The sequence below is a fragment of the Papio anubis genome, chromosome 4 (assembly GCF_008728515.1).
Source record: "Papio anubis isolate 15944 chromosome 4, Panubis1.0, whole genome shotgun sequence".
In the NCBI taxonomy this organism is placed as follows: domain Eukaryota; kingdom Metazoa; phylum Chordata; class Mammalia; order Primates; family Cercopithecidae; genus Papio; species Papio anubis.
The window spans coordinates 110,602,423-110,624,136 of NC_044979.1; the positions used below are offsets into that span (position 1 = coordinate 110,602,423).

General features: G+C 39.8%; 1 protein-coding gene across 2 annotated transcripts in view; it reads left to right on the plus strand.

The window, feature by feature from the left end:
- Positions 1–11,146, plus strand: part of SUGCT (succinyl-CoA:glutarate-CoA transferase) — a 754,504-nt gene extending 743,358 nt beyond the window's left edge. For both annotated transcript variants that reach the window (XM_017956755.3, XM_021935207.2), the window contains exon 14: positions 10,696–11,146. In XM_017956755.3, coding sequence (XP_017812244.2) covers positions 10,696–10,859 — 164 coding nt within the window. In that variant the 3' untranslated portion in view covers positions 10,860–11,146. The remainder of the gene's footprint in view (positions 1–10,695) is intronic.
- The last annotated feature ends 10,568 nt before the right edge of the window (positions 11,147–21,714 follow it).

Consider the following 21,714-nt stretch of genomic DNA (forward strand, 5'->3'; position numbering starts at 1 on the left):
GTTTGGCTTATAGAAATGTAGCTTGAACCTGTATATCGTTAGAGTAGCTTGGGGTGTTTGCATAGATTGGGTAGATTTCCCTTTCACCCTAAAATAATCATGGGTGGTTTCTAAAAGGAGGTGAGACAAAACAACTGGGGCCGTGTTACGGAGGGGCCTCAAACCACAGATGGAAAACACCACAGAGCTAGCCTGAGGGGTTCTCAGGGGGCGCCAGGCACTAGGCCCTCCTTGTGCTTTGACTCAGGTAACTTTCCACAGAGGTTACAGTGAAGGCTTCATTCCTTTCAGGATGGGTGGAGAGGGAGGCATTGCAGAGCATCCCCTGATTCAGAGGCATGGGAAATTGGCATGTATCGACAGTGCTGTGAGTCCAGGACTTCCTGCAAGGGGATAGGTGGCATATGACAAATTCATTTGAAAACATGAAGTAATAACAAGTATTTATTGCACAAAGAATCTGGTGGACTCTGATCTAGAAAGATGGAGAGGACATACTGGTCAGAAGATGAGGCCTCAAGTGGCTCTTGGCATGTTCTACTTCCAGACCCCTGAGTTCAGTTTCAAGCTGAGATCATTCTCTCCTTCCTTTGCTCTCTTTGTTTCACCAGAAAGCAGTGTGGTCCAGTGGCAAAGAGCTGGGATTCTGGCACAGGAACATCTGAGTGTAAATCATAGCCCTGCTCCTCACCAGCTCTGTGACGCTGAGCAAGTGACTTCCCTTCTGTCTCTCAGTCTCCCCCATTTGTAAAGTGGGGATGATAATAGTGCCTTCTGGGGTTATCATAAGGACTGAGCAAAATAAATGAGTGAAGCACATATAATAGTGTCTGTAGTAAGTGCTTGTTAAATGAGTGAAAGAAGTCCCATGTTTTCATAGTTCCTTACACTTAACTAGTTAAAAGGTAAAAGGGTGTAAAATGAGTTTCTGGTATATGTCCTGATGCTGTTAGAGACACTAAGTATGTAGTGTGGCTTGGGTAATCATCCAACCTCCTGTGCCTCTTTTTTATTCTCTGTAGGAAGGGGAAGCATACCTGTCCCAAAGGGTTGTAATGAGGAATAAGCAAAATAAATCTTTGAAAAGTGCTTTTTATGTAACACGTGCTTGAGAAATGGTTGATTCCTTCCTCCCTTTTCCCTTCACTTTAAAAAACCTTGTCCCTGACTGTTAAAGATTTCTACAAGTTATAACTTTTATTTTTAGTCTTCTCTCACAAATCTAAAATGCAACTAACTTGCTAATGTTCTGGGAAGTCTAGGTCTGAAATTAGCAGGTGATCAAAGCTCTACGAGAGTAAGTGATCAAAGCTCTAATTTGCTAAGGTCATCACTGTAGCAGAGAAGAAAGGATAACATATATTGAGTATTTACTGTGCCTGGTACTGTTCTCAGGGATTCATAAGAAGCAAAGTTTTTAATTCTCACAGCTTGATATGACACTTTATATCAGTGTCATGCCCATTTTATGTGTAAAGATACTGAGGTACAGGTTCAGTAAGTAAATTACCCAAGGAGATGGAGTCAGTAAATACATTACCCAAGGAGATGGAGTCAGTACATGGCAGAGCCAGGATGTGAACCTAGACACTCCAGCTCTAGAACCCACAGTCTTAACCACCTTGCTGAATCACTTCTCAAAAACAACAGCTATGAAGTCAACAGATCTATATTTGCATCTGTCGTATGCTCTTGTACACATTTCTTAACCCCTCTGAGCTCCATGTTCCTCCTTTGTGATTTAGGCATAAAATGCATTTGTAAATGAAAAAAAAATGTTTAATGTTGTGAGGATCAAATTAGATAACAAACACATAGCACCTCACGTCAGGTGAGGTATGCAGTAAGCATTCATTAAATAGTAGTTTTAGATGTTATCACATATAATTTAGAAACTGTGACAGGATCCTTCCACACCTACCTCTGCATTTTGTCTACTGCCAGCTCGGTAATTCTGGCTTCTATGAAGTTGATCAGTTCAGCCTCACAGGTATGGGCATATGAAGCAGTTGAAGCAAAAAGCCTTTGTCATTGTCTTAGATCCCTCTAGAACCATCCCTTAGAGGACCACAGGCAGTTCACACACAACGCTTGCTTAGAGGTAGGCATAACCTGTAAGCATGGCTTAAAGTAAAAGTAAAAGTACCTTAATTTATACCCTGAAGTCCATAGAGATTTGTCTGCTGAAGGACAAGAATATGGACTTTCTTTTAAAGAAATGCACTTATCTCCAAAATTATGAGCTTTAGAGGTTAATCACTTATTTATTTTATTTGCCTCCTGTGGACATAAAATATTTTTGATGCAACAAGTTTTAGCAAAGACCTTAAACAGTAGAGAAAAGGATGCATAAACAACTTATTTTTAAAACCTCAGCATCAGAGATATTGGAATAAATACAATTGCTGTAGAAATATGTCATTTTGGAATGAGGACATTTAGATGCTAAATAACTTCTAATTTTATATATGCTGGCCAAAACTCTTCCTTTAATTTCAGACTTGCATAGCTAAAGACCCAATGACATCTCTCCTTGGATATCTCATAGGCATCTCAAACTTGGCATGTCCAAAAAAATAATCCTTGGCTTGTGCCAAACTTGTCCATGCAATCCATTCAATCTTCCCTATCTGGTAAGTGAACCCAGAAACTCAGGATTCTTCTTTGATCCTTTTCTTTTTCTCCTGAACTACATTGGCCCATGTATTAATCAGTGTGTCCTTTCATTCTATCACCAGGATACCTCTCAAACACATCCACTTTTCTCAAACTCTAATGTACCTTTCCAGTTGAGGCTGCCATCATCTACCTACAAGAGCCTCCAAACTCATGACATTCTCTGCCTAGCACAAAAGTATTCCTTATTGTAAGTCCTGCCACTGCTTTGCGTAAAGCTCCAGTAGCTTCCCACTGAACCTAGAATAAGATCCACTGTCACTGCTGTAGTCTCTACCCTGTGCATACCATCCCCTGCCACTCCCTGCAACTTCATCTAGTACCTCTCTTCTGTTAAATTACATGCTAGCCACAGTGGATCATTTTTTTTTTCAGTCCCTTGAACATCAGACTTTTTTATGCTTTCTGGAATCTTCTTTCCCCCACTGTTCGTATTAATAGCTCAGCTTCCGACTCAGCCTAAGGATCACCTAATCAGCTTGGCCGCCTCTGCACATCTCATTTAGAAATACTCTTTCTCCCACTTCAGCCCCTCCCCACTGTGGTTGCAATATTGTTCCATTTTCAACTTGGTTTTTAATAATTTTATAATTTTTAGCAGATTTTAGCAATGTATTTGCTTTTGTTTGTTCATAGTCTGCCTCCCCCATCAGAAAGTAAATTCCAGAAGAGTAGGGTCCAGGTGTGTTTTGTTTGCTAATATATATCTAGATAATACAGCCCAGATCTTGGCACCAGAATAGATACTCCAAAATTATATGTAGAATAAATTAGTAGATGCATACATTAATATGACATGTATTACTATGTGTAGTAATATCACAGTGTTTATTAAACTTTCTTTTATTGTTAGCAATTATTTGTTCAAAAAATTTGTATTGATTGACAGAGCATGAGCCATGATGTCTAACAGATAGAAGTTATTTTTGTTTTTGAGACAGAGTCTCGCTCTGTCACCCAGACTGGAGTGCAGTGGCGCAATCTTGGCTCACTGCAACCTCCGCCTCCCAGGCTCAAGAAATTCTCCTGCCTCAGCCTCCCGGGTAGCTGGAACTACCAGTGCACTCTGCCACACCCGGCTAATTTTTTGTATTTTATTAGAGACGGGGTTTCACTGTGTTGCCCAGGCTGGTCTCGAACTCCTGAGCTCAGGCAATCCGCCTTCCTTGGCCTCCCAAAGTGCTGGGATTTCAGGCGTGAGCCACCACCAGCCCGATATAAGCTCTTATACTGGTTCTATCACTTAGCTGGATAACCTTAGACAAATTAATTAACCCTTCAAAGAGCCTCAGTTTTCTAATCTGTAAAATGAGAGCTATAATAGTCTCTACCTAATATAAATGGAAAAGTGCAATGAAATAACGAAACAAAAAGGCATAGTCCACAGTCATAGTGAATATCTAAGAAGGAATGCTTGCCATTGATATTTTCCATTTTTTAGGGACCATCAAAAGCATTGAAGGCCCATTAGCAAACACAATTGACATTGTTCCTGCCCCCATAGGGGATACAGGCATCTAAATGGACAATTTAATGCTAAGAGCTGCTGAAGAGAATGCACAAGGTTATACGTGCTACTTAAATGAATGTTCTTGGCATTAAGCTCAAATGAATTTTCTTTGCATATATTCCATCAGTTACCTAAAATCTTGCCATATTTTGGATTTGCTTCATATTTGGATCTTGATTTTTCCATGCACATTTTTTTGTAGAGTATCTATTATTTTTTCTTGCATGATGTAACTTTTTCTCATTATTATATTTTTCCAACTTTTCAGTTTTAGCAGTTATACAATTAAGGCTCTTTTTTGCCTTCTTAGATATCCCTTTTGAAGGCCTCTGTCCTCCTTCTCCATCTCTGCTTTTATTGGCTCTTCTGGTCTGAGCTGTCATCCTGGGACATTCTTTCCTTATGCTCCTTGGTAGGTCCTCATTGAGTATCAAAATTTTCTTTCTTTCTTTCTTTCTTTCTTTCTTTCTTTCTTTCTTTCTTTCTTTCTTTCTTTCTTTCTTTCTTTCTTTCTTTCTTTCTCTCTCTCTCTCTCTCTCTCTCTCTCTCTCTCTCTCTCTCTCTCTCTTTCTTTCTTTCTTTCTTTCTTTCTTTCTTTCTTTCTTTCTTTCCCATTGGCTTCTATATTTTACTGGAATCATACTCAAGAAACTTATTTCAGTGCACTTACTTACTCTTTGAGAGTTTGCAAATATCTTCATATTTGATTAATCATTTGACTGGCCATACCATTCTAACCATTCTAGGTTTAATAATATTTCCCTTAAGAAAGTTGAAAGGTGGACATGGATGTTCCTGTATCTTAGCTACTTGGGAGGCTGAGGGAGGAGGATGAGTCCAGGAGTTTGAGACCAGCCTGAGCAGCATAGCCAGTCCCTATCTCTGAATTTTTTTTTTAATTAGCCTGCTGTGGTGGTACCCTCCTGAAGTCCTACCTACATCTGAAGCTAAAGTGGGAAGATCCCGTGAGCCCAGGAGCTCGAGGCCGCAGTGAGCTATGATAGTGCCGTTGCGCTCCAGCCTGGCAGACAGCACGAGACTCTGTGTCTTCAAAAAAAACCAAAAAGTTGAAAACAAGTTCTACTTGTAGTTTTTAGTAGACACTAGTGAGGAGTTTGGTGCAGTCTAATTTTATTCTTAAAAAAAAACAAAACAAAAAACTAGTTTCCACCTTCCCGTCCCACAGTTTAGATCTTGAATTGTTCACCCCTCCTCCACTTCCAGGAAGTTTCTCAGATATTTTTAACGCTGATATTCTGAAATTTTACATCATGTAAAGAGGTAAATCTTTTCTTCATCTATACTGTCGTATTCTCAGTTGACTCTTTTCATCTGCAAAAATGCTCTCTTCTCTATTCCTCATATTCTTTATTGAGAAATTTCTCCTTGGAAAAAAAAGAAAAATTTATCCTCTTCTACTCTTTTTGCCTCTTTTTTCCTGGGGTTCTTGTCTGTTTTATGAGAACTCTTAGCTTCTTTCTCACATTTTTTAGACAAGCTGTATTTTTGTCCCTATATCCTTGGGAGCATCTTTCACTTTATTTTCTAAATTCCTAATTTTGACAATAATATTGGAAAATCTAAGTGCTAAGTATTGTTTCAATTGTGTGTATTTTTTTTTTCTTTGCATAGCATTCTGTTCTTGCTCTGTTCTGAGTTATCTTCATTGTTTCCACTTTTAAAATCTTTTATTTGGTTCTCATATTTCTAGTGATCTCTGGTTGATCAATCTTTTATAGAAAAAAGATCTGGATGTCTGGCATTGATTTTTCTCTGTTGTTGAGGATGTTTTCCACTTTTACTGGATCTACTCCAAATGAGAATGCTTGGAAGTGTGGGTCAAGGTCATTTCACTGACAGTCTTTACGACATGGATTCAGAGCCATAGACAGGCTATGGGCCCCTCAAATGTACAAGTATGGAGGGCTTTGCATGGGGGCACAAAAATCCATATTAAAAATTTTTAACTTTCCCTTTATAGGTTTCTTGAGCTTCTTTTTAAAAGAAGAGGTTGATGCTGGCTAAATGCTAGCTGCTTGTACTCTACTTTTACAAAGCTTGTTTAAATGTTATTGCAGATCCAAACTGGACTACTTGTTCTCTATTGAGACATTCAATCCTTCTTCTTAGTCCTATTTCTAGTCCCTGTTCTGTGTCTCTCATAATCACTGACTTTAAGATCAAAGGCTCTTGGGAGGCAAAACAGATCAACTGGTATCCACTTGCTCTTATTCTCCTTCTAGAATATTTTAGGCTTCAGCTTCCTCTATCTCTTTTATCCATCAACATGATCTCATCCATGTGGCCTGTAAATTCATTGGAAATATCCCATTCATTAGTGATGCTCCCTTCCATTCTTTTCATTCATATGAAGTTTTTTTGTTTAATTTTTATACTTTTATTTCAGTGGGGTTTCAAGAGAGTGTGAAGGCAATATATGTACTCAAAGACAAAAGTTAAATTATAACTTGAAATTACTGTACAATTTCCCTATAATTTATTTAACCAGTGCCCAACTTTTGGATAAATCTTTCTAATATTTTTCCACATTATAACTATTTAACATTTTTATCTGGAAAAGAGAGGTTGAAGATAGGTCTGCAGGGCAGTACATGAAATAATGAGAAGCTGAACACCTAGTCCTAACAGAGGTAACCTTTGGAAGCAATGAGCGGACAGAAAATTCAAGTTAAACCAAAGTTAGGGATCCCATGCAAAGAATTTTTATGGGCTGTAGGTTACAATGCCATGTAGGAAGTCGAGAGCTCTTAAGAGTAGCAGATTAAAAAATCTATATGGATCTTTGCCTATGAAAATTGTGAACATTCCTAATTATGTCAATAGGAAAAAATTTTTTAAATGGGATTTCTCCATCCAAGTATGCAGACACTTAAAAGTCTTGATATTTAGTTGACAAATTTTTCCTCCAGAAGGATTGCACCAATTTACACTCCTATCAGCCACCAACCTCTTAAAATCAAACAAAAATTCCCACATTATTTGCTAATTTTATAAGCAAAAATTTACCTTGTTATTTTTACATACATTTCTTAGACTATTACTGATATTGAATGATATCTATATAATATTACTCAGTGCCCAAACCAACCTTCAGTAGGTATTGCTGACTTTGTTTTGGAAATGTGTAGACTGAGGCTCTGAGACCTTAAGAGTTCTGAAGTTCACACAGCTTGTACGTATTTAAAAACAGATGAAAACATAGATATTAGTTTGCCAAAAAATTTAAGAGCATGTGACTTACCTTGCTCATAACTTTTTAGATGAAAGATCAGATCAGTCATTTTCTTTGAACCTTAGATATAAATAATTATGTCAAATATTTTCTACTTTTTGAAACAAATGTGTTTTGTGAGCCCTTTGTTTTCTTCATGCAAACCTTATTCAGAGAGGGATGTCTCTGCTATTATTATTATTGCACAGGGTTGCAAGAACAGATTTCAAATGACTCATGGGAATTTAGCTTTCTCTGAGATCTTAACATCACTTTGTCCCGTTGTAGTCTATGTCTTTATCCTAGCAAGTGTGAAAAAGTTGCCAAGTAATACCATTTTACCAACCTAAATTCTTGAAGATGTTTGATGTAAAAGGTTAAATGCTCTTCGTTCTAAACTGGTAGCATAGTCTTCACTGTAGGTCTGGAAGCTACCAGAAAACTATGGCATACAGTGGGAGTAACACAAGTTGAACTGCCCTTTAGTTTGGCTGGACCTGAAGAATTCCCTCATTCGATCACTGTGTGGAGGTTAAAAGTCTAGGCTTTTAGCACTGATATGCATAATATGGATGAATCTCAAAAGTATTATGCTAAGTGAAAGAAGCCAGACACAAAAAGTCACAAATTATATATGATCCTCCTTATAAGGAGTGAGCCAGAATAGATAAATCCATAGGGACAGAAAGTAGATTAATGGTTGCCTGGATTTGGGAGGAATGAGGAGAAGCTGCTTGTTCACTTTAAAATGGTTAATTTTATGTTATGTAAGTTTTACCTCAATAAATTATTATTATTTTTTAATCCAAGTTATTGAACCCAACAGACATGAAATTGGAATCTAACTCTATCATTTTCTAGCTGTGTGAATTTGGGCAAGTTATTTTACTTTCCTAACCTTAATTCTAACTTTAACATTTAAACCTCCATTCCCTTTAATGTCCTGATCTGGAAATAAAGATGACTGACAGTCTACCTACCAGACAGGACTGTTGTGAGAACTGTATGCAATGATGTATTAATACATAAAGCCTTTGGTGCAATGGTTGACACATCACAAGTTCTTAAGAAATGGTAGCTGGGCCAGCCTGACCAACATGGAGAAACCCCCATCTCTACTAAAAATACAAAATTAGCTGGGCGGGTGGCACATGCCTGTAATCCCAGCTACTGGGTAGGCCGAGGCAGGAGAATTGCCTGAACCTGGAAGGTGGAGGTTGCGGTGAGCCAAGATCATGCCATTGCACTCCAGCCTGGGCAACGAGAGCGAAACTCCATCTCAAAAAAAAAAAAAAAAAAGAAAAAGAAAAGAAATGGTAGCTGGACTATGATCGCTATTACTGCTACTGACTGACTTGCTACTACTACTGCAGCAGTAGCTGCAGGAGCTGTATTCCAACCCAGATTCTCGGTATATTCAAATGACTATTTTCCATTCTGGAGTCTTGTTTCAGGAAATTCAAGTGGGGTAAAGTCACATGACATTGACTTCAGGAGGCATATATTGCCTCAGTGGAGTTCTTCTTTTGATAGACGGGTTTTAGATTAAAACTGTTTCTAATTACTATCAAAGTGGAACAGAGTTGGAGAGAGCAATGAGTAAGGGTCAGATCCCTAAACCATCACATTATTGGCATTCTTGGGAGAGCTGTGGACCCTGCCTCCAAGTGTGTGCTATAGTTGATTTCTCTCTTACTGAAAAGGGACAAACCCTTGAAAAGGTAGTCATGCACTGAGGCATTTAAAAGAAAATGTGAGAAGAAAACAACGAATGTCACTAAGCTTCAGAGAAGGAAAAACTTTAGGCATCAGTTGAAAGTTGTCCCTCTGTAGTGGATCGGACGTGTTACACAAAGGCACAGCTTGACGGTGTTAGGAGACCCAAGTCCTCCATCTCTATCAACAGTGGCATGCGCAAAGGTACTTTTATTAATGGAATTCTCCAAAGAGCTCAAAGCTCATTTGCTGCTTTACTGATGGACATTCTTTTACTCACTCATGCTTTGGTTTTATTTGTTCTTTCTATGGGCTCATCAAATCAAGAGAAAGCCAGAAAAAAAAAAATTGAGATAGGAATGTCCTGTTTTATCAAGTCTTCTTGTGACTACCATCTCATTTGTTCTCCTGAAGCCTAATCAAATGAGACATAAAGGACAGCCAACATAAATACCACTTACTGAATGTGATAACAAAGGTAAAATTAGTTTCAACAACATGTTCCCCAGTGTCCAGTTTCTCCATGGAAAAGTGAGAAGTCAGAAGTGGCCGCTGATGTTATGGAAAGTTCATGGCCTTTAATGTAAGACAGTTCCAGTGGACACAGATTTTCATCCAGGCCCTACGATTAGCTATGTGGCCTTGAGCAAAACTTTAGGTTTTAGGGACTTTCGTGTCCTCATGGGAAGAATGGAGATAGTAAAATCTATTTCCAACAGTTCTTAAAAGCATTGCTCAACTCTTTTTAGAGGAACTTAGTGCCCAGCACCCCTTTTCTCCTCACACTATAAGCTTCAAGAGAGATGTTGTAGCAGCTTTTGTAATCACAGTAACCAACAAGTTTTGTGCATTAGCATGGGTGAGGGAATGCTTACGTAGTGCTTTCTGTCTATTATCTCAATTAAATCCTGACCTCAAGTCTGTATGGTAAACAGTTTACCGTGTGAATTTCAGTCATTCATCCAAGATGGCTCTGCTAGAGAGCGTAAGAGCTGAGAGCAAAGCCTAAGTCTCTCTGACAGTGAAGCCTGCACATACAACCTCTTCTACCACCAAAAGCCTTGAACCAGGGTCTAGCTGAGGTTTCAGTGATCTGCAGTCAGTTGAACTAAACCATGGACCCATACAGTAGACATTGAGTAGTCAACTTCTGGGATGCTTTCACCTGGGATCAAATTTCCAGCTTCAGAGAGACACTATGTTTCTGTGGTCACTGTTCTTTCCTACCCAGAGTTCACTCAGTTGAGTGCCCTACCTCTGAGTCTTCATGACGGGAACACCAGCTTCCAAAAGAGGCCCGGCACATGTTAGCTTCATCCATGCAGCCCCACTGCATGGCGATGAGCGAGTCAGATGAACACTGCACATTTGGATGAACCTGAGTCAAGAAAAGCCACAAGTGAAAACACGTTTATTTCCAAAACGATGGTGCGTCTGCAAGGGTGTAACTGGCACTCATTGATATTTTTGGCATTCATGGAAAACACCCCAGGCTGCTTAGGTAATTAATTTCCTAGGGTTAGTCATTAACAGGCTTCCTGCTTTCCTTCTCCTTTGGCAGGCCCAGCTGTGAGATACAGTAAGTTCAAGATGTCAGAGGCCAGGCCGCCTCCCCTGCTCGGGCAGCACACGATGCACATCCTGAAGGAGGTCCTGAGATACGATGACGGGGCCATCGGGGAGCTGCTCAGCGCTGGAGTGGTGGCCCAACATGAAACCCACTGACAAAGCAAAAGGGTTCTTCCTCATAACCTCAATCCAAATACCCTGGCAAAGGCAACACTTTGATTGGACCCTTCTCCCCAGTTCTGATACCACTAAAAAGAAGATTTAGAGCAACTCCCGATTTCCTGCATGGCGTCTCCAGAATGGCTCTGGTATTAATGAATCTAGTGCCTTTTAAATGTACCCCACGTTTTGTTCCCTACTATTTTTTTTTCAGATGATGATTTAATTATGGATTTGTGGGATTTTTAAAAATAAAGATTTAAATTTTTTCCTGGAAAAATGCACTCCTCATTCTAATTACATTAATGTCCTAAACATTTGCTCCTTACCCGCCATGCCCTCACCCCCGCCCAGTCCATACAGGCCTGAAAAAGAACAGATCTTTTGATACTTTCTACTTGTACATAAAATCTGCATTTAACTTTGCGTTAGGGAGTCAAAGCAATAAGCAGAATGACAGTCTCTGTGATTGATTTTAAACAGAATAACTTAATTCTGAGCTCTTGAACCCTTTGTTAGTCTGTAATTTAAACCATGGACTTTGCTGATGTCCATTATAAAACTGAGCTCCATTCTCCCCTGCGGGGGTAAATATTTACTTTATGTTGTATTTCTCTGGTGATTTGATGCTATGTGGCAGAAAATCGATTTTCCCCAATGCATTTAGAGATGTAGGTATCTGTCTGCACAGGTAGGTGAGAAGTGGTTCTGCACTTGGTACCTTATTTTGAGCCAAGTGAAAATGCAACAGGGTTTTTAAATGAATTAAACAGATTCTTAAATGACTATCCAGGTATTAAATAATTTATACATAATGACAAATAAAAGAATGACAGGAAGACATTGCTTTGTAATCTGAGCATCCGCTGTTGAAGACTAGATCATGCCTTAGCATTGAGTATTTCAATGATTATAAAGTATAAAAAACACCTGTGTCCAGTAGGTGAGAAATGACTAGGATGTATGTTGCAGGATAAATTGTCGCTCAAGACTGCTAGGCCCAGGTATAGTCTGGGGAATCAGATGACCCCACGATCACTATTCTGAGATGACCTCAACTCCTGGCTGTTAGGTACATCTATTTTAAAGTAACGTTATTATATACCAAATGGTAATTGAAAGCTAAATTACAGATGTTCATCCTTCAAACTGTGACGTAAAACTCATTTTCTTTTCCTCTTCTTCTTTATTAAAATGATTTGAGTCATTAATCTATGCTGTAAGGCCTAAGATGTTTCTAGAATGAAGGATTCCAAACAAATAGGAAGCTTGTCTTCTAACAAGGTCTCATGACACTTTTCCAAAGGATGTTTACTAATTTTTGAAACAGTTATTGTCTTCTCTGCTTTGCTTTTTGTGGACATCTTATTCTGAAGAACTCCTGCTGTTATTCTACTGGTTAGAATCACATCATACAAGGGTAATTGGATGCCTTATGCAGTACTTTTCCCCACTTGGCTAATTCACAAATGCATACTCAGAGACATTTACTTCAGGCCAGGTATTGAAACATTTCTTTATGCTTGTACATTTAATATGAAAAATGGTAAAAGATTAGATGGCAGAGAATTGGCAAAACCACATATCTTGAAATACAGGCCCAACCATTTCTTCTGCTGATCTGGGTAGATATCTTGAAATGTTAATTTACTCAGTTACTGAGCAGATCGTAAATATCTGGGCAAACATATGTAGGATGATATTGATCATGTATAGGGGACAGAAAATTCCTCTAAAATTTTCAAAATTCCCCTAAAATTTTCAAATCCATGTAGAGTGCAGTCTTCAGACACCACACAGTCACAATTAAAACAAAAAGACTATTGCTAGTGAAATCATGTATGTAAGTATCTAGGGCTCCACCTACACAAGTCAAAATGAGCCAGAACTTTGAACCTTCTGGTCAACCAACAGAAAGCATTCACTGTGCTCTACTGATTTAGTGGAATAAATAATATGGAACGTATTTCAAGTTCAGATGAATAATTAGTCCTGAAAGAAACATCATGCTTGCTAAAATTTCTAACAATATGCCCCAGATCAAGTTATGCTTATAAACAAATGTGCTGTTTTAATTATCGGGGCCTATTATCTTACACATTCCTGAAACAGAGCACACTACTAATATACCATATGCTCAAGTTCAGTTTGTGTCAAGGCCTGCCTTCTGGCAGGTTTGGGTCTAAGGTTGGCTTAGAAAATTTTCTGAAACTCCGTAGGCTACTCGTTACAGAATTGGAAGTGTGTCCATACGCAAATGAGCTACTTTTTCTTGTGTGTGTGTGTGTGGTTTTTTGTTTTTTTTTTTCTGAAACTTTTTACTGCCATGATTTTCTGATTAATCAAGCATGGTATTTTCCAGGCAGCAGTCTGATATGCTGAATGCTTCTCTAGCAGAAGAGAAATGAACATTGATCAACTTTGTGTGACTACCTAATTACTTGGTGTGAGCGTGTGTTTGATCCATCTCCTAGGGGTTAGAAGTACAGTCATGATTTAAGGAAACAAAGAGGGGGCCGGGCACAGTGGCTCATGCGTGTAATCCCAGCACTTTGGGAGGCTGAGGCACCTGGATCACTTGAAGTCAGCAATTTGAGACCAGCCTAGCCAACATGGTGAAACCCCGTCTCTACTAAAAATACAAAAATTAGCCGGGCGTGGTGGCGGGCGCCTGTAATCCCAACTAGTTGGGTATCTGAGGCAGAAGAATCACTTGAACCTGGGAGGCGGAGGTTGCAGTGAGCCGAGATAGTGCCACTGCACTCTAGCCTGGGTGACAGAGCGAGACTCCATCTCAAAACAAAGATGGTTTTATGCAGGCTAGTTCATACCAGGACATTAGGCTGGATAGCACCACAAGGCAGGGCTTTGGTATGAAGACTTCACAACTCCTGCCCTTGGGAAGGCTGCACCTTCTCATATCTCACCTGAGTTTGCTATTTCACCACTGACTCTTTTGTGCCATGGGATTGGCATGTTGTATTTTAAAGGCTTTATAGATACGAAACTTGCAGGTCCCACGAATGCTGCATTCGTGCATATGATTCATACTCCAGATAATGGAACTAAAGAATCTGAGAATGAAGGCCAGATCCAGGCTGGACAGACTGTGCAGATCTTCAGCCTCTTCTCATAACTGCTCACCATTGACTCTCAATTGGCAAAGGAGATGAGTGGGAAAAATGCACATTCTTGCCCTCCATACCCTAACCCTGGGCTATTCATTTTCAAACTCGTTCCCCAAGATTATGATAGTCTCCTTGCATTTGCCTCTGTTCATGGGAGACTCCCTGATGTAGTGAGCCTTCTAATTGATGGAATTCTTGAGGTATAAATGGGCCCGAAAGAAGCAGTTGCTTGACTTGATTATAGTATGAGTGATCTTTAGGAGGTTAGGATGTCAATCTCACTCCTCTCCCTTCTTCATCTAGTGGTACTAGTACTGGTGCATGTGTTTGATAAGGAAGATGAAGAGATGCCTCAAAGGTGTATATTTCCATTTCAAACAGCAGCTAGGGAAAATAAAAAACCCATCACAGAGGTTTTTTATATTGCTGTCTAAAAGTTTTCTTAGGCATAAGGGTATAATTGAATTTCTTCTTACTATCCCAGTATAGCAATACTAGGGTTAAATGTTTCATGAATTACTGCTTTCATAAGATGCTTAAATAGTTTCTCCATACAGACACACCATGCCATTTTCTGAGCATGAATGGCCCTGAATGTTTTTGTAACATCTCAGTTGCCTGGGTTCTGTTTTCCAGACTGGAGTGCAGTGGTGCAATATCAGCTTACCGCAACCTCTGCCTCCCAGGTTCAAGCAATTCTTATTTCTCAACCTCCCAAGTAGCTGGGACAACAGGCATGCACCACCACTGCCTGGCTAATTTTGTGTTTTTAGTAGACACGGAGTTTTGCCATGTTGGCCAGGCTGGTCTCGAACTCCTGACCTCAATTGATCTGCCTACCTCGGCCTCCCGAAGTGCTGGGATTACAGACATGAGCCACTGTGCCCAAAATGGCCTTGAACTTTTAAACAAGATTGGCAATATGTAGGACAGGCTTCCGTGGTGGGATTAGTGGAGCAGAAGCAACTCCACTAGATATGTTTCCCCCAACACCCATTTAAAAATACGTCTTCCGGTGTCACTTTAGGAGATTAAAGTATTATAGGCAAATGAATGCAAATACTTTGCACTAATACATTTATTCCACACACTCGGGAAAACAAGCACAAAAAGAGAGATTTGGAGGAATGGGAACTGGAATAGGCAAATTTGATTAGGGGGAAAGGGAAAGAGAGAGCACACCCAGGAGCAGCAGATCCAAGGACACATTTCCTTGGAAGACTCTGGAAGCCACAGGCAGGAGGAACTCACCCTGACACGTCGGTGCCGAGAGGGAGGGGCAGGCACTAGAAAGAGCTCGAACACTACCCAGATAACAGAATTTACTCACCTTGAGTTTTCATGAGAAGCAGCTCTTTTTTCTCATTCATTAAGACCTTAGGGTTAAAAGTACAGGAAAAGAAAGTCCTTTGCAACATAAACAATTGCTGCCTCCCCGCTCTTCCATTTTCGCCTCTTTCTCTCTTTGTCCTGATTACTCCCATTCTTACCTGTCTTTTTTCTCATCCTTTGAACCTCTTCCCCTCTCTCTCCTTCTCTGGAGTAAAAATCGTTTTCCTCCCGTCCTTTTATCTTCCAATCCCTCCTCTTCCTCTTTCTTCTCTCCTTTCTTCATCTCCTCATCCTTTCTCTTTCTCTCTCTCTCTCTCTTTCTCTCTCCACACACTGACACACGCACAGAGTTATAGATCCATGTTATACAACCGTGGATACCAAAACCTGTGTCCGACCTTCCTAATGACCTTTCTCAGCCATTAGGAAGATAACTAGTGGTAATTCTCACCATGACTTCACCCCTACAAGCAGTCTTGAATTAATCTCTGGGTGGGGTGGCTCTTTAATAACTAGCTGCCACTTCTTGTCCCTTGAAATGCAGGGAAAGAAATGAAAGGGTGCTCCAAACGCTGCTCTGGGCTGTGGCAGAGTTTTCAGGCTCTCTGGCTCTATGTCGCATGCACCCAGTTCTAAGGGAGAAAACCTAAAGTAAATAAAATAGAATGCAGAGCAGAGTCTAGACTCTTCCTTCCAGGCCCAGGCACTGTGTTCCGACCCCAGATGCTGGAGCCGAACAGTGTGGGTCTTGCTGTTGTGGTTGCAGAGGAAGTTCCATTAGGGCAGGAGCAGGGAGAGCATGATGGCGTGATGGGGGACTGTTCCGCTCCAGCGTCAGGCTGGGTCTTGGACTTTGCCTCTTACTCTTAGCGAAGGAAAATTTACTCAGCCTCAGGTGGTGATGAATAGTTTGTCCCTGGCCATTTTAGTCCAATGGCCTCCAGAAGGACAGTGCCCTCACCTCTACCTTGTTAAATAGGGTGATTCCATTCTCATGTTCCCTTTGCTTTCTTCTCCCAACAGGCTGAAAACACTTCACTACATCCCTCCCTGTGCCTCCTCCCTTTCTCTTTCTTTGCAGACTAACCATGTGACAGTCCGTTCAACTCCAGTTAGTTTCTTTGGCTCCTGACCACATAGATTGGGGGAACAGTGTTTTCCTGCTTCGCATCCCGTCACCCACACCCCTTCCTCTCGCCTAGAACTTTGCATGAGTGCTCACCATAAAACAGGAGACTCAGCTTCAGAAGACGCAACTGGGATATTGAAAGAAAAGAAATTAATGTCAAACTACCACAGGAAAATACCTTTCTTTCCACCCCTCTTACCTCTTTGTGAACCCACAAGAATTTGGATCTCCATAGCATCTCTTGGTATGGGATGTGGCAACATGCGTAACACACATTCACCCTGACGGTCCTGGATTTATGTTTTTAGATTTTACAAAAAACTTCCAGCTGTTCCTGATAGAAGCTTTGAAATGTACTCCTGATGAACACTATTGTGTTCTTTCCTTGGAAAGGGTCAGGAAAATTATAGCTTCCATTTTGGGAGGCCAGTTAAAGAAACACTATCTCTAGAGGTAGAAAAATGAACTCTCTTTTCCTATCTAGGACTGCCTCTTCATACAGCTGAACATGCTTGCAATGGCTTTAACACCGGCCACAGGGAAGGACAGAAATGCAGTAACTCCACAAGTGCGACGGGAGAGGTCTGAGGCTACAGAAGACTGAAGCCCCCGTTCTCAGAAACACGACAGAGCCGAAGTAGCCAGTGACTTGGGCTCCCACCTCCAAGCCCACGTTTCCCATATGCTGAGTCCCAAATGTTTTGTATCATTCTCTAGCTTTACTTTCTGGAGTCTGGGAAAACTCCAGGGCAAGGATGTAAGCCCAGCAGGCAGGCCAGAGGTGGTGCTGAAGACTTGCTAAGTGAATCGTTAGCTGAACTCACTGACAAACCACGGAGAGGTGACAACGATCCAAACTCAATGTTTTATGCAACTCCTCTCATACAACCTGGGTGACATAAGGTGAAATGAGTAGCTTGGTGGGTCTCTGTGTGGGTGCATTTCTGGGGGAAGGTTTATTAGCTCGGCCAAAAAAAGCTCTCAGATCTAGAATAGGCCCAGATGGGGGGAGACAGAGGACTCTGACAGTTGTCAGAGTTATTACCTTTAATTTCCTGAACAAAGTGGAACTAGATTTACAAGACGCATCCATGTAAAATAAGAACTCTTTATATATATAAAATAAGATTAATATATAAAAATAAGATTAATATATATAAAATAAGAACTCTCCCCATATATATATTTATGTCTCTATATCACATGCCCCCATATATATGTCTCTATATCTCTCTCTGCATATATATAATACATGATATATATATCATAAGCTTACAAGAACATTTCTTATAAGCTTATAAAACATTTTCAAATATTGGAGCATATATATATATACACACATATATATGCTCTCCCTATATATAAGGAGAAAGCAAGAGAGAGAGAGAGAGAGAGAATCTCTTATAAGCTTATAAATGATGGCTTACCAAAAATTCTGAAAACTGTTAGAACATGAGTGAAACCTATTTCCAATTAAATTTCAGATTCTTGGACAAATAAAATCTAGAATTGTATATGCAACTCCAGTAGGAGTTTTAAAAATTGTATTAGTAGGAAAACATGCATTTATATAAAAACCTACTCTATGAGCAAATTAAACAAAAAAATATAGTCCCACAAAATGAGAAGACACAGCAGTAAATTGAACAGATAACTTCTTTTAGTTTTGGTTTGTTGGAACATTTTCAAATATTGGAGCAGAAGCAAGAAAGAAGTACATCTTCATGTTTGTTTATTAAGCTATGAATGAAGCTCTTTCTAATTGGCACAATTAGAAGTGCTCGCTGCATGTTTTTTGCTGTCTTAGTCCCCTATGCTTATCTGACCAAAATAGCTGTCACACACTGAGCTATCATTATCTGGTTACTGGTGGTTCTCTTCTATTAAACTATAATATAATTGTGGGTATCATGGTCACTATTGCATCTCCAGTTGTTATCATGGCGCCTACTCTATAGAAGATACATCACAAATATCTGCTGAATAGACATCCTCTCACCCACCAGATTATAAGTTCTATGAGACAGAAACTGGTCATATTTTTATTTTATTACGCATAGTGTCTGTAATAGCCTTCAAGGATAGTCACCATCTGTTCCTCCCTATATGTGCATGTGCCTCTTTCTTGCAAGAAATGCACTTTATTTCTCCTCCCCTTGACACTGAGCTAGTCTTTTTTCTTTATTTCTTCTAAAAAAAAACCAACCAAACAAACAAACAAACAAAACAAAAGGGATACATGTGCAGAACGTGCAGGTTTGTTACATAGGTATACACGTGCCATGTTGGTTTGCTGCACCTAGCAACCTGTCCTGTAAGTTACCTCCCCTCACCCCTCACCCCTTACCCCCTAATAGGCCCTGGTGTGTGATGTTCCCCTCCCTGTGTCCATGTGTTCTTATTGTTCAGCTCTCACTTATGAGTGAGAACATGTGGTGTTTGGTTTTCTGTTCCTGTGTTAGTTTGCTGAGGATGATGGCTTCCAGCTTCATCCATGTCCCTGCAAAGGACATGATCTCATTCCTTTTTATGGCTGCATAGTATTCCATGACACCGAGATAGCCTTGTGACTTGCTTTGTTTTTGTTTAAGATGTGAGCCCTTGGTCCGTCGTCCAGGCTGGAGTGCAGTGGCACAATAATAGCGCATTGTAGTCTCAAACTCCTGGGCTCAAGTGATCTCCCACCTCAGCTTGCTGAGTAGTTGGGACTACAGGCATGCACCACCATGCACAGCTAATTTTTAATTTTTTTGTAGAGTTGGGGGTCTCACTATGTTGGCCAGGCCAGTCTCAAACTCCTGTCCTCAAGTGATTCTCTCACCTCAGCCACCCAAAGTGCTGGGATTACAGGTGTGAGCCACTGAGCCTGGCCATGACTTGCTTTTTAAAAAACTTTTTACTTTAAATAATTTTAGATTTACAAAAAATGCCAAAAATAGTACATAGAATTCCCATGTACATTCATCCAGTTTCTGCTAATGTTAACGTTTTATATAACCAATGTATCATTATGTAAGTTGGAAAATTAACATTGATATAATCCTATTAGCTAATCTATAAACATTATTCAAATTTTACCAGTTGTCTCACTTGGGTAGGCAGAATTCTAAGATGGTCCCCAAAATTCCCAGCCACACACACTGTCTCTCAGTTATCCAATCAAACACTAAGTAAGTGCTGCTAGGGAAGGAATCTGTAGATATAATGAAGGTCCAAAATCAGTTGATCTTAATATAGAGAGACTCTCCAGGTGGGACTGAGCTAATCACATGAGTCTTTTAAACCTGGGTCTAGAGGTCAAACTCATTAGGCCTCAGATTTGAAGCACAAAGAAGATTTGACATGTGGAAAACCCCCACGGCTGGAAGTAGTTACATGGCAAGGAATGCAGGTGGCCTCTAGGAAGTGAGAGAAGACCCAACTGACAGCCGGCAAGAAAACAGAGACCTCAGTCCTACAACCACAAGGAGCTGAATTCTGCCAACAACCTGAATGAGTTTGGAAGTGGATTCATTTCCAGAGCTTCAGACAAGAACTCAGTCATGCCAGCTTGATTTCAGTCTTGTGATACCCTGAGTAGTGATACACCATGCTGGAATTCTGACCTACGGAACTGAAAGCTTATAAATGACTGTTGTTTTAAGCCTCTAAGCTAGGAGTAATTTGCTATGCAGTGATAGTAAATGAGTATACCCACGAATGTCATTTTTTTTCTCATCCAGGATCAATTACAGGATTCCACATCACCTTTAGTTGTCATTTTTTCTTAGTCTTCTCCAATCTGGGTCAGTCTCCAATCTTTCTTTGTTTAATTACCTTCAGCGTATTGTGCAGTTATTTTGTAGAATGTCCATTAATTTGGTTTTGTGTGAAATGCTTCATTATTAGATCAGGGTTATGCATTTTTGGCAAGAAATTTCAGAGGTGATTTTGGATCTTTGCAGTATATCATAACAGGAGGTACATGATGTTAAGATATTGTATTACTGGTCATTTTAACTTTGGTCCTTTAGTTAAGGTGGCATCTTACAAGTTCCCTTTAAAAGTCCTGGGTTTGTTTTTGTTTGTTTGTTTGTTTGTTTCTGTAATTAGTAAGCATATTACGGGTAAATATTTTGAGACCGTATTAGTTCACTTTGGCCACTGTAACAAATTACCATACTCGTGGTCATGTAAAACAATAGAACTTAATTCTCTTAAAATTCTAGAGGCCAGAAGTCTTTGGATTTCATTCTGATCACTATCATTGAACTGAAAGAAGAGTGTTACAGGGCTGTGCTCTCTGTGGAGGCTCTAGAAATGAATTCCCTTCCTCACATAGTCCAGCATCTCAAGCTGCATTCCTTTCATTCCTTGGCCCATGGCCATTTCTTCACCTTCACAGGCAGTGGCGTAACATCGTCTCTCTCTCACTCTGCTTTCTTCCTCCTCCTTTACATGATCTTCTGTGTGCCATCAAATCTCCTTCTGCCTGTCTCTTGTAAGGAAATTTGTGGCTGTATTCAGGGCCCACCCACACAATCCAGAATAACCCCTCCATCTCAAGATCTTTCACTTAATCACATCCATAAAGTCTTTCCCATGTAATATAACATTTATAGATTTCAGGGATTAGATAGAATGTGTTATCTTTTGAGGAGGCTTTTTCTAGGATACCATAGAAAATATGCAAATATTCTGTTTTTCATTATAGTTTTGCCTACTAATTTTAGCATCTGTCCGTGATTCTTGCCTTAAACAATTATTTGGTATTCTACTTCTATTTTTCCTGTTTTTAGATTTATTAACTGTAATTCTATTGTAAGAGTTGCCCGTTCTCCATTTGTTTATTTATTCAATTATTTATTTATATCAATATGGACCAGTTGACATTTATTTTATTTTGTGGCTCATCGTTTACTGTACTCATTATTTTATTGCTTAAATGGTCACAGATCTGGCCACTGGGAGCTTCTTCAGCATGAATTGAATGTCCTTTCAACACGCTCCTACCTTTTTATGAACACTTTCTTACTTTCTGTCAATACAAGATGTTCAGGATCATGTTGTATTTTTCCTACAGTAGCCCTGGAATTAATCATTTCTCCAAAAAACCCTCGTTCCTTTTACTAGAAAATGGTATTTGGAAACCAAGGTCGGAATACTAGACATGCTAATTGTTACTGGAATATCATTATGACTAGGTCCTCTTTACAAACGAGGGAGGAAATACATGTATACACACAGACTCAGACACACATTTATATTTGTTTCTATATGTATC